The sequence below is a fragment of the Gymnoscopelus microlampas genome (genome assembly GCF_963454915.1).
Source record: "Gymnoscopelus microlampas genome assembly, chromosome: 20".
In the NCBI taxonomy this organism is placed as follows: Eukaryota; Metazoa; Chordata; class Actinopteri; order Myctophiformes; family Myctophidae; genus Gymnoscopelus; species Gymnoscopelus microlampas.
In genome coordinates, this window is record NC_139957.1 from 6,805,488 (window position 1) to 6,819,366 (window position 13,879).

General features: G+C 41.8%; 1 protein-coding gene across 1 annotated transcript; it reads left to right on the forward strand.

The window, feature by feature from the left end:
• The first annotated feature begins 8,897 nt into the window (after positions 1-8,897).
• LOC311036357 (NF-kappa-B inhibitor alpha-like) lies at positions 8,898-13,194 on the forward strand. The gene is made up of 6 exons (XM_084045000.1): positions 8,898-9,322; positions 10,649-10,754; positions 11,188-11,398; positions 11,792-11,880; positions 12,008-12,271; positions 12,567-13,194. The coding sequence occupies exons 1-6, from the start codon at positions 8,985-8,987 to the stop codon at positions 12,600-12,602; spliced, it is 1,044 nt and encodes a 347-aa protein (XP_083901126.1). The 5' UTR covers positions 8,898-8,984; the 3' UTR covers positions 12,603-13,194.
• The last annotated feature ends 685 nt before the right edge of the window (positions 13,195-13,879 follow it).

Consider the following 13,879-nt stretch of genomic DNA (forward strand, 5'->3'; position numbering starts at 1 on the left):
TGTAGTCCTGTGCAATCGATGACAATCAATTTCTGGCTGAAAGACAAGCATATCTCTCTCACCCAGTCCCCCCATGTCAGTATCAGCCTTCTATTCTATCAGTTTAGTGTATTATTTGTTTTAAGAATTAGTAGAAATATACAGTTACACTAAGAATGTGTGAAGGGGAGGGTGAAGAAACCCATGTTTATAGGAATAGCACTATTAAAAAATGATATCCTAATAGTTCTAAAGAATGCAAAAGGAGATTGTCAGATGAGGTTGAATGCTACCTCGTAGCATGGCTACATGTCTACACAGTATATGGTAATTTGCTATAATAATAATATCTCAAATTCTCAAATAGCCTATAAACAGAGCTTGCTGGAAGCAGAGTCAGCCTATAGACTTAAAGGACGACGTCACCCATTTTCAACCTATTTTCATATAATTGGTCCTCTCTAATGCTCATGATAAAATGGCACAATTTTTTTCTACTCTGTCTGTGTCTCATAGGAGGACTGTGGACAGTCCAGAAACCTGTCTACCAGTGACATCATCGTTAGGCAGGATTTTTTTCCAAGAAGATTTCATTTTTTTATTTAGATTTTTATTAACGCGAGAACAAAGCCTGCAGTTTCTATTAGCTTGGATTCCCCATCGATGATGTCACTGGTAGACGGGTTTCTCAACTGTCCACAGCCCTCTTCTGAGACACAGACTGAGTAGAAAGCAGAAAAAGATGAGCATTAGTGAGGACCAATTATATGAAGATAGGTTGAAAATGGGTGAAGTCGTCCTTTAAAACAAATAAAATACTGTCTGAAAGAGGTTAATCCTCATATGGTGAGAATTTGGAGACAGGTGAAGGGCTAGTCGGTTATCAGAGATACGTTTATGTCTTTCTATTCTATTCTACTACTACTCTCCTCACCTGTCATGTCCTTCACCTGTTATTTCACTTTAATTCCGTACACCACATTTTTACATTCACCTAGTCATGTGTTCAGAATGTAATTTGATGAGTAATTGTTTACTTTAACCCCACCCCAAAGTCACTGGACTTTACAGTGAATGTTGGGCTCACTGACTCAGCAATTTGGGGGATGAGTCACTCTGTACTGTACATGCCTGCTCAAATCTGTGGAAAGAAAAGGGATTCCCAATCCCATATAACACTCACATGACTTAGCATGGGTTGTCATACAGTACTTCATTTATTACCCCTTCACCCCACTTGAACCCAGGACAATGGACTGATAAGTCTGAGTTTCCCCTGAAACTACTTTTCACATAAAGATATGTTGAAATAACATGCAGCATCTACAGTGGTGGACAAAGTACTCAACCCCAGTACTTGAGTCAAAGTATATACTCCTGGTAAAATATTACTCAACTACAAGTAAAAGTTGGTCTGTCAAATTTGTACTTCAGTTAAAGCATACTACTAGTTTTTTTTTTAATGCTTCAGTATTTAAAAGTACAAAGTACAAAGTGCAATTTGTCTTGAATATTAATACATACTGTATTTACATTTTGACATTTTCCAAAAGATGTTCCAGAAATGATCCAAAGATATATAACTAATAGTGAAAATAGCTATTAGTTCACCACACGTAGCTCACCACACGTTGCATCGCTATGCGTTGTGAGCTTGTTGATCTGCTATTTTGACTGTATTTGAAATAGGGCTTAAGTGGTTAATTTATAATGTACTTTTTTCCCTGCCTAGAAATGTAATGGAGTAAAACGTACAATATATTTTTTTGAAGTATCCAAAAATACAAATACTCAAGTAAAGTACTGATAAGTGGAGAAATGACGTGTTATGGACATAATAATAAGACATGTCAATGATGTCATTGTTCCAAACAGCTTTATGTCTTTGTCAGGGACAACAAGCTTTGTGATCTCTCAAAGCAGAGATGAAAGCAGAGATGATGTGAGGATGTGCCATTTAGCGGCTGGAAATCAGTACAGAGCCAGGTACTAGGTTGCAACCAGAAGGTGTATTTATTCACCAGAAATACATACAGGAACATGGACATCACATAGAAGCGCTCCACCCTCAACAGACCTCTCTCAATAGTGGCAAGTGACTGCCTTTTATGCTCAGCTGAGCTAATGAGCCAGCCTGGACTATACCATTATAAGGGGTGTTTTAACTCAGAGCATAACATACAATACATAAATAAACACACCATAAATACTTAAATACCCTTAACCCCCACAAGTATATTCAAACTGACTGAACTACAAAATACTCTTTCCCCTACTACAACCATAAGCAACTCTAAAACACATCACAACCCCCCTCTGCCATTCTGACTTGGTCCAGCCCAATTACACTGGACAGAACAGCTCCACTTGAACAGTAACTGTTAAGATTCCAATCATCACTCACATTACCTATCTTACACCATACATATTGCACTCAAGTCTCTATTGCCCTCATTCTATTCTACACATTGCATTGCCCCTCCTGATTACCACTAAACATTTGTCTCCAGATGGAACTACATAGCTGAGTGGCCAGCCCAACAAACAGGAAACACAATTCAAATGTTCAGTTACAAATGTATTCAATCAACAATAAAATCAGGACTGTGCAAAATACAACTGTGCAAATAATTAAAGTGCCAATATCTAAAGTGCCCATATGCTGTGCAAATATTGTTCAATTAATAAGGGTTCAAGTACATGTTTAACATAGTAACAGAGGTCCTCTCTGTTACATTTCCCACCACCTCTCCAAGCTCCTCAATCTTCATGGATGCTTTGGATGGCTATTGGCAGACTCAGACAGTCACACATTTACCCTCTCCTTTCCAAGTTCCTCAATCCTCTGGCACTTGGAACAGGACACTCGCACCCTTTCCCCTCTCAGGCCATGGGAGGAGGAATGCATATAAATATGCATATATTTCCCCTCTCCTCAAGGCTATGGGGACATCTTCATTCACAGTCACTTTGTTGTAGTTTCGTTCGGTTTGTTGTAGTTCATTGTCAATTTAAAATGTACCTGTGAGCAGGGAAACAAGGTCAACAGGCCACACGTCTGTGCTGCCAACCTATATGTTCATCTAGGCTCATTGATGGTTCACTGTCCTTGTGTGGAGAGAAGAGTAGCTTGGGTTCCCTGTGGAGAGGAGGCTCCTTGTGGGCTCTGGCACCACTCCCCAAACTGGCTCCCTCGTCAACATCTTCCTTCTCCTCCTCATCTCTTTCTGGATCTGCTGGAGCTGGTGCTGCATGCTCCTCAGTCTCTGCTCTCGACAAGAGGACCCTCTCTCCCTGTGCTGGTCTTCAGCTGCCTGCGTCCGGCCAAGAAACTTCCCCTCCAGCCTTCTCCCTCGAGTCGCCATTGCCATGGGCCCCAGGTCAGCTGATGAGCCTACTCTGCCTTCTGGCACCTCCGGCTCGGCCGCTTGTCTTCCTCCTTTGCACCTCTTGGTCTGGCCTCTGTACTGTAGTGTGGGATCCCACTTCTGACACCAATTGTGAGGATGTGCCATTTAGCGGCTGGAAATCAGTACAGAGCCAGGTACTAGGTTGCAACCAGAAGGTGTATTTATTCACCAGAAATACATACAGGAACATGGACATCACATAGAAGCGCTCCACCCTCAACAGACCTCTCTCAATAGTGGCAAGTGACTGCCTTTTATGCTCAGCTGAGCTAATGAGCCAGCCTGGACTATACCATTATAAGGGGTGTTTTAACTCAGAGCATAACATACAATACATAAATAAACACACCATAAATACTTAAATACCCTTAACCCCCACAAGTATATTCAAACTGACTGGACGACAAAATACTCTTTCCCCTACTACAACCATAAGCAACTCTAAAACACATCACAACCCCCCTCTGCCATTCTGACTTGGTCCAGCCCAATTACACTGGACAGAACAGCTCCACTTGAACAGTAACTGTTAAGATTCCAATCATCACTCACATTACCTATCTTACACCATACATATTGCACTCAAGTCTCTATTGCCCTCATTCTATTCTACACATTGCATTGCCCCTCCTGATTACCACTAAACATTTGTCTCCAGATGGAACTACATAGCTGAGTGGCCAGCCCAACAAACAGGAAACACAATTCAAATGTTCAGTTACAAATGTATTCAATCAACAATAAAATCAGGACTGTGCAAAATACAACTGTGCAAATAATTAAAGTGCCAATATCTAAAGTGCCCATATGCTGTGCAAATATTGTTCAATTAATAAGGGTTCAAGTACATGTTTAACATAGTAACAGAGGTCCTCTCTGTTACAGATGAATATAAGAAATGTTTAAGGACAGCAGTGACCTTTAGTGTTAAGGCCAATTGAAGTCAGAGCCAGGTTCACTTGATGATCTTTGTCCTCATGCCCATCACAATGTAAAACTTATCTTGGATCTAAGAATGCACGCTGCACGATGACTCAAGCTCTCGTCAGGCTGGTGATATTCAATGGGTTAGTGACATGGTACAAATGGCCATTCTATCAGAAACATTGTGAATGTAGGGGTGTCTGGAATCACATCAACGGGAATAAACACAGGAAACGTAGTGTCTACATTCATGCTATTCTTATATCTAATCTTCAGGAAGAGATCGTGACACATGTGATGATTCCAGCCTTACTGTCTTCCGAGTCTTCCAGTTGAAATACCATTTAGATGCAGTAGGTAATTCTGGGGACTCCTGATGACTAAGGCTGATGCAGACAGGAACAGAACATCAACTTCTTTGAACATGGGAGCTACACATTTCTGGCCTTTCCCAAGACAGGAAATGCAACGTGGGGTTTGAGGTCCCTCCTTATGGCAACCATGACAAATCAGATTTGACATGGGGTCAATTCCCAGCTCTTTCAGTGCCAATGCGAGCCTTTCTACTAACTTTCCTGTCTCTGTTCTGGCCTAGTCCACTGTTAAAATACTTCTCACCGGATCGCCCTCTGAACGAGTACGTTCAATGTTCTCAGTCGATTATTGGCCTTCGAAATTGATATGCATGGGGATGGGTGGGGAGAATCAGGATGTAATGATGTAGGACATGTACATCCTCACATTTGTTTAGCCTGAGTTGTATTGGTTAAAATCCACTGCTCTCGACTCAAAACCACTTGAATGTCACCCAATGCCATCATATTTGCATCATGTGTGTTCTAGTGTACTGGAACTGTGCAGCCACCACTGCCTAATACCTTTAATACATACATGTATTACAGTCTGTGAGTCCTTGTGAATAAGAAGGCTAGGCCTGCTGTTTGCAGCCCAGCCTATATTATAGGTTTAAATCTGGCCTTTCTCTTGCTCCTATCCTTCTTTCCTGTAATTCTCCAATGTGTGCTTTCCAATAAAAGAAGGAGGAACATTTGAGTAAGAAATATATTCTGGCAAAAAAAGTATATATATTTTGACCATGCACCCTATGTAGGCTACTGTATATTTGTATTTATATACCTCTGACATTATGCCATCTTGTTATCTGACTTTGTTTCCCTTGTTTCTTTCTTCTTCTTTTTTTTTTTTACACCTTATGACTGGTTTCTTGAAACTACTTGAAACCACCTGTAAACTTGATTTGACAATACTGTTGAAAGTTGAAGTTAAATTAAAAGTATGTCATCAAAGCAATGTATGAGAGTCAAAACATTTGTCTGAGAAGTTTTTAATGTACAAAGTACCGTATAAATATAACCTGTCATAAGCCTGTAGAAAGTATCGTGAATTTCACAAGGAGTCACGAGAAACAACCCATAGAGCAGGATGCATTAGCATTTCCCAGTCAAGGAAAGGACAAGGAAACCCAGTTCCCTACTAGGAACTGTGTGTGTGTGTGTGTGTGTGTGTGTGTGTGTGTGTGTGTGTGTGTGTGTGTGTGTGTGTGTGTGTGCGTGTGCGTGTGCGTGTGCGTGCGTGCATGTGTTAGTTTGCGACAATGGCTCTTTTATCTTTTCCTTCAACTTCAGTGAACTCTACCTTTCCCCTTTCCGTGTGATTGTTCAAGCACAGGTATTGTTTACACTGTGACTTGAGGTTGGCTATATTGGTCCATGTGTTAAGATCTATAAGTTGCACCCCGTGTAGTTGGCATGTTGTGGTGTTTTAGAAATGCTTTGTCATCCTATGCTATCTTTCCTGCCCTTATTCACTGTCACTATTTATTTTTGTATTCTTTTTGCAACAGATGTAGTTATTTATATAGGCCTACTTATTGCAATGTCATTTGTGACATTAAACTACCTAACCTGAATCTCCACAGCAAAGATGCAACACTCTCTACAAGATTTACAAATTATTCAATTCAATGTCAATATCCATAAGCTCTTCTCCACCCCTCCCCTGGCTCTGTGTGTTTTCCTGAACCATAAACTTAATAGATCAACATTGGCCGAAAAAGAAATGACAGAGAAAATGCACTCAGACAGAACACTGGGCTTCCCTGTCTAACTGGTCCCACCGACTGAACAATAGAGAGTAAAACAAGCTTGGAGTTTCCCCCGGGCCTCCATAACATTACATTCAAGTTTGTTTTTAAAGGCATAGGTCACAATTTTAAGACGCCTATCCAGTGCATTGTGTACTTGCAGTTCTCCGAAATGCAGCCGTGCCAACGGTTTTGTTATCCAAGAGTTGTGAGCTTTGAATCGAAATGCTTCAGTGCACATTGATCATTATGAAAGCCAATTCTGTGAGTCACACAGTACTGACAACGTGTTAACAATGTTGTAAGACAGTAAGCAAGGTATGTAGAAGGTGCTTTTTTTATATTTAGTCATCTTGACTTGAGGTGTGACACACATCTTGACAGGTATGGCTGATTACATTTCATTGTCTAAGCACTCTGACTGTGTGTACAGTGACAATAAATGTTAATCTATTCTAAATGTCATACTAGGCTGTGTGCTTTTTCAATGGAATGGCTCACAGCTCCTGATGAATAGTGAATGAAATTATACCAAAAATCAAATACATACATTTCACTTTGGTCTACTATGGCGTGTTGTGTTGGGATGCAACACGTTGTGAGCCTGTAGATTTGTTATTTTCGAATACCGGAAAATAAAACAGGGCTTAAATAAGTGTTTAAACTGTTCCTCATTTTGCTGGGGACCCCCTGGAAAGCCTGAGTCAGTAGGACCCCTGGGGGTCCCTAGACCCCACTTTGAGAACCAGTGAACTAATAGAACGCCTAATGGCATTCGCCTGGGGGGTCCACATCCCCATTCTGTTGTAATAGAAACTGGCAGCACTCTGTATTGAGAAACACTGTCTTCATCAAGTTGATTAATTACATTATGATTAAAAACGAAAATGAAAGATTCATTCTTCTTCATTGGAACAAACATTAACTTAGATAGTGTTATCTCTGTTGTGCATGCTTTATTGTTATCAGTTTATTGCGTTTGAGGAACTAAAGTTTGTTGAGCAACTGTGATGATAAGCCAATCGGATTCAAAGGACAAAAATGTTCTCAATCTCTCTTGCTGCAAACTTTTGAGGGAAATCTTACCATAGATTGTCTCTCCAGTCTCTACCCACTACAGCTGTGAAGCAACATTGGCATGTTTCCTATTATCCAATGTATTACAAAATAATACAAACATGTGGCTTGGCATGTGGCCATAGGAACTGTGCTGCATTTTGTTATTTTGTTTTTTAACTTTAGTAGGCTACATAAGTATAAATACCCTATTGAAGATTAATATTGTAAATAACCTCCAGATTAAAGGCCCAATCAGTGATACAGACACAAACTAATGGGTATAGCCCCACCACAAAAATAAATCAATAAATAAAATAGCAGGAATGTCTAAGTTCTTGAACCAATTCTCAGAGAAGAGCAAACAAAGTGCAAGCACTTTATATATATATATATATATATATATATATATATATATATATATATATATATATATATATATATATATATATATATATATATATATATATATTTATCACTTTAATAAATGTACCCGCTGCAGAGTGACTTTCCACAGGCAGTGCATGCATGCATGTAGCCTTTTCAGTGTGTATTTATAAAGTGTCTGAATAGAAATCCCCTGTTGGAGCCAGCAATCTGTGTGTATGTACGGACGGTGTGTTATTATAAGTGACAGTTTGGCTGGAATTCCCCCACCTAGATTTTCTCTCTCTCTCTCTATCTCTCTCTCTCTCTCTCTCTCTCTCTCTCTCTCCTAGGCTCCGCCCCGACGCCCCGCCCCCACCACCAGAGCCATTCTATAAACTCCAGTGGCATAAAGTAACAAAGTACATTTACTCAAGTACTTAAGTACAATTTTGAGGTATTTTTTTACTTTACTGTAGTATTTCCAATTTGCATTATTTTTACTTCTATTCCACTAAATCTCAGAGACAAATATTATACTGTTACTCCACAACAATGATTTGAAAACTTTAGTAACTAGTTAGTTTGTGCATTTTTGATTATTATAACGAAACATACATTAACCACTTCAGCCCATTTTGGCCATTTGAAAATAGCCGATCTACAAGCTCACATGTGACGCATTGTGAGCTTGTAGATCTGCTATTTTTGTGACGCATTGTGAGCTTGTAGATCGGCTATTTTCAAAATATTTTATACATTTGTGAAATGAGATATTCTGCATAATTAGTACTTTCTACTTTTGGTAATTTAAGCACATTTTGATACCAATACTTTTGTACTTTTACTCAAGTAAATTTTGAATTTCGGACTTTGACTTTAAACAGAGTATTTCTACATTGCAGTATTGATACTTTTACTCAAGTAAACCAATTAGAGTACTTTTTCCACCACTAATAATCTCAATGGGGGCTCGGCCCGCCCCTCCCTCTCTGTGGCTCCGCCCCGAATCCCTCACAGGCACAGGCCAGGGAGGACATTTACAGTCAAACTGCCTCACAACTAGACCAAAACCCCACGTCGAACGATCGATCGCGTCTTTAAACGTACAACACGGACCCCCGATTACAACAATAACAACAATAATGGACCTCCATCGGACCAGTTTACTGAACCAAATGGATTACGGCGGAGGAGAGGACGCTAACGGAGGAATAACAAAGCCGGGCCAGGCGACCTCCTCCTCCACCGCCGATCAGGAGCGGCTAGACAGCGGCCTGGACTCGCTGAAGGAGGAGGAATACCAGGCGGTGGCGGCCGAGCTGACGAGGCTCCGTGTGGGGGGGCCGGGGACCGGGACCGGGACGGGGGACTGCTGTCCCCCCCTGCAGCACCACCACCAGCACCGACAGCACGCCGATCACCGCGATCAGCACGATCACCACCATGACTGGAAGACGCACATCACCGAGGACGGAGACACGTAAGTGTTTTGGTGTTTTTGGACGAGGGACTGGATTCATTACATGCATTAAAAACTCCGATCGTAGATGCATTTTGTATTTATCGATTTTGACACTTGCATATCTATGATCGTAAAAGTCAGACTCGATCAAAAATACATCTATTATCGTCTTGAGGCCTAAAAGCAAATGGAACGAAATGGACCCTTTCAGGGTCCATTTGGTTCCATTTGTTTTTAGGCCTCAAGAGTTTTTTTTTCTTCTCTCCAGGCCCTGCTGTGTTTTAAGGTTTTAGTTTATGCAATTTTAAATGTGTTTTTATTTAGTTGTACAGTTTTTCTTTTTGCTAAATGCACGTCGTAGTTGTGGTCTGTCTGGCGCGGAGTTTTTTTTTTGTTGGACGTAAACAAAAGGCTATTATCAGGATCTATGGCCGCGGGTCAAACACTCAGCTGCCTGGGAAAGTCCCAGGCGCGCCGCCGAGCGAGGACCGACGCGCGTGCCCGCGAGTCTAGGGGGAGAGAGATAGAGAGAAAAAATAGTAGTATGGTAGTTAAAAACAAAACAATTAAGTTATGCATTCTGTTCTTCCCCCTGTGGTCTGTGTTTTGTTCCACTTTATGTACTCCTTTTATAAATATATATCTATATCAATATATATCTATATTAAAAAAATATATATATATGTATTTATTTATTAGGGAAAACTTTAAGTACATAGTTAGTTACAGAAGTACAGGTGTACAGTTACATTACCTTTTTGTGCCTTTCCCCCTTTATCTCTATACATACACTGTACACTATATGTACTAACCCCAAAAAAGATACAAAAAAATAACGCTGAGATAAATTAATGTAAAAAAAGCATCAGTAGCAAAGTATTTAACAGTATCTGTGTGCACTTCATGTACTCCTATTAAGTATTCTCTGTTATCCTAAGATACCAGTACTTATTTCCTTTGCTTCCTAACATTCTCCTTAGTGCTGCAATTGTTACATATCGGTATGATCAAGTATTACATCAGTACTGGGCCTAAGTACTTGATTGTTGTGAAACTAAAGGCCATAGATACCCAGCACAGTGTGAAATCATGTTTATCAATGTCAGGGAGGGAGTTCATGTTTAGACTGTGACAGTTCCTTTTGTTGAATTAGCAATTTTGCCACATTTTGTTGCAAGTCTGAACTGGCAGTGGGGAAATACTCGCTTGGCAAGTGGAATGAGTAGGCCTAGCACTTAATATCTGCTGGGGTTTGGCGGGTGGGTCGTGCTAATCTGAAGGCCTGGTCCTGTGTGTGTGTGTGTATAGTCTCCCTAATGTTTTTCTTTTCTCTTATGTCTGCAGACTTCTTCACCTGGCCATCATCCATGAAGCTAAGGACTGCATCAGAAACATGATCGACCTGTCTAGAAACACACACTTCCTCAACACACAGAACGACCAGAGACAGGTGTGTGTGTGTGTGTGTGTGTGTGTGTGTGTGTGTGTGTGTGTGTGTGTGTGTGTGTGTGTGTGAGTGTGAGAGAGAGAGAGAGACAAAGAGAGATTGAGTATCAGAAACCCTTAAGATATACCCAATGCCTCCCCCACATCTCTATAAGCTCCTGCACATAGTAAGCAATATAGACAGTGATTTCTCAGTCTTTTTAATTTTAAGCACCCCCGGTTTGATATGCAATAGGCCACAGACCCACAGAGATACTTTTCGTATCTGGGATCCCAATCTAACTATCATTTACCTGGGGGAATCCCTTCAAGGACCCCGTTGAGAAGAACCAGTGATTTAGTATGTGTGTGTGATCAAAGTGATCAAAGACACTGCAATAACATGACAAAATAGCATCAACTTAACAGGCCACTGTCTCCCTCTTCTTTTCCTCTAGACTCCTCTACACCTAGCGGTGATAACAGAGCAGCCCGAGGTGTGTGAGCGCCTCCTGGTGTCCGGCTGTGACGCGGCGCTGGTGGACGACGGCGGCGACACGCCGCTGCACATCGCGTGCCGCCGCGGCAACCTGCACTGCTTCAGCGTCCTCACACAGAACTGTCCGTCAGAGCAGCTCCAAGGCGTCATGGCGGCCTGCAACTACCAAGGTGAGATGGCGGAACTGCTGCTCGGCTGCTTGCTGTTTTCAAATGTTAAGACCTTTCCTTGTTTGTGTTTTTCGTTCTAAATGCTACGGGCAAGAAAGGGAAAATACTGAAAAATGCCCACTATAAGGTTGGAAGGATATTTCGCCATGTGATGACTTATTCTGCCCTTTGAGATTGACATTTTATAAATGACAAGATAAAGTTTTCCGTGTGGACATATTTAGTGTGCCAGTAATCTACTAGCCTTATGGTTATTTTACCCAGCCTGTCTTCTAAGAAATGCAGTGGTAGCAAGCTTTATGCTTTATGTATACATTTTTTTATGTTATTCCAGTTGAAACAGTTGAATCTGCCAGTTGTTGACCTGTTCCTCTGGTGTTTTGTTTTCTGCAGGTCAGAACTGCCTCCACCTGGCCTCAATTAACGGTTTCCTCCACCTGGTGGAGAGCCTAGTCGCACTGGGAGCTGACATAGACGCACAGGTACGCAACACACACCCAGCGACCATGCATCGTCAAGGGTAGCGTGCAACAATCACATTGAAATGGCATTCTGAGGTTTTCCCTCCCCTTTACTAAAACAGTCCCATCTTCACCTCCCGTCCTCTAGGAGCAGTGTAATGGTCGCACCGCGCTACATCTGGCCGTGGACCAGCAGAACGCCTCTCTGGTACATCTGCTGCTGAGGTCCGGTGCCGACCCGAACCACCTGACGTACGGGGGCCACTCTCCCTTTCACCTCACCTACGGTCGCAGTGACGACAACATCAGGAAAGAACTGTACCCGCTGACAAGTCCCGAGCTTAGGGAGCTGCCCGACAGCGAATCAGAGGACACTGACGAGGAGGATGATGAGGGCCAGTCAGACGAAGAGGTGTGTTTGTTTAAATGTCCAAAAATAAACACACATAAGTATAGTCTTTACAGTTCCATAGCATTTTGTGATTGGCTTAAAAAGAGAATCATACATGCACTTTGGTAAAGTGGGGCAGAGTCAATAGTGGAATCTTTTTACAAAGTAACTTGTAAACCCATTTAGTCTTTTTAGAAAGCATTCATGCCTTTGAATTCAGCTCACATATGATGTATCTGCAAATATTTTTTATGAGCTATTGTCAAAAGTGTAGTTCCTCATGTAACCATCATCTTCTCTCTCCCCGTCTCTTCAGGTGGGTTACGATGACATTCAGTGGAACGGACACTAGGGACTGACGGGAAATTACAGTGACGGGAAGCTGACATGGCACCAAGGTGACATGGCATCCTGTCCAGTTCCTCCTGCATCGACACCACAGGAGCTCAGTCATGTGGATGACACAGCATGGGTGTGTCCCCTGGTGGAAAGGGACAGTCAGACAGACGGACAGACAAGGTCTGGGTGATGGACAGCTAAATGGGTCAATGAAACTAGCCCAAGAGCGACTTGACAGCTCAATGAAACCAACGAGACAGCTCCGGACTTGCGCAGGAGGCACGAATACATGATTGGAACTTTTGGAAGCCAAAAAAACGTGACAAAATTATAAACCGGGAATGGGGAGGGTCTCATATTGCTGTATAGTGGTTTGCTTGTATCCAAGGGACGACGTGAAAAAAATCATTTTCTCAACAAAACATCCATGCACATAGGTGTGTTGACAACATGACAGTTGTATGATATTGTAAATGGCTGTGTATACAAAAGATGTATTTTTTATGGAAGCTGTGAATGTGTACAGTTGAGCGGCTTGTAAATGTCCAGACAGCAAAACAGTCCAACACACTCCAGTTAAATTAAAACACTTCTATTTAACTCCACGTCTACTTCTCCTGTGTGCTTTATCTGCTGAGGTTTTCCACGAGCCAGAGCTTGGAATTTGACTTTGGTTTGTGGGAACGGCACCATAAGTTATTTGTGTGTGTATGTTCTTTTCACACAGGTACATTACATTCAAACATTAAGTTAAGCTCTAGCCACAATCTGTTTTTACAAATGATTTAGCTTTTTCCGCAAGGAGGAAAAGACTGATTTGATATACTATACTTGGGCATGAGAGCAGATGTGTGCCACAAAGGATTAGGTCACCGGCATGAATTCAGCCTGTGAAAGTAAGAGCTTCGCCCCCGACTAGAGGCCTTTATTCACATGTAATGCATGTCATGCAGCCTTCAGAATTACAACACATCGCCACTGTTTGAAGAACTGCTGATCTGCCCAAGACAGCACAGTTATTTATGCAGTGTGATTCTGGTGCATAGACACTGTAAAATCCTTTACCCGTCCCACACTTCTCAGCAGGAAGAAAAAAAGAATGCGGAATTTTGTGTGCATGTGTTTGATGACAACAATCATTCAACCAGCTAAATAAGGAAGTGTTCTGGAAGGCGGGGCTACGGAGCGACAGGAAATTCCCAGAACGGAACACTCAGCTGTTCCCGACATTCCTGCTTCTCATCCGCCAGCTAGGGGAATCTCCGCACAATGGCTTGATCCCGTGGTTCC

Coding starts and splice junctions, on each gene's coding strand:
- LOC311036357 (XM_084045000.1), top strand. CDS start 8,985: ATGGACCTCCATCGGACCAGTTTACTGAACCAAATGGATTACGGCGGA. Junction 10,755..11,187: donor CACAGAACGACCAGAGACAG/GTGTGTGTGTGT, acceptor CTTTTCCTCTAG/ACTCCTCTACACCTAGCGGT. Junction 12,272..12,566: donor AGGGCCAGTCAGACGAAGAG/GTGTGTTTGTTT, acceptor CCGTCTCTTCAG/GTGGGTTACGATGACATTCA.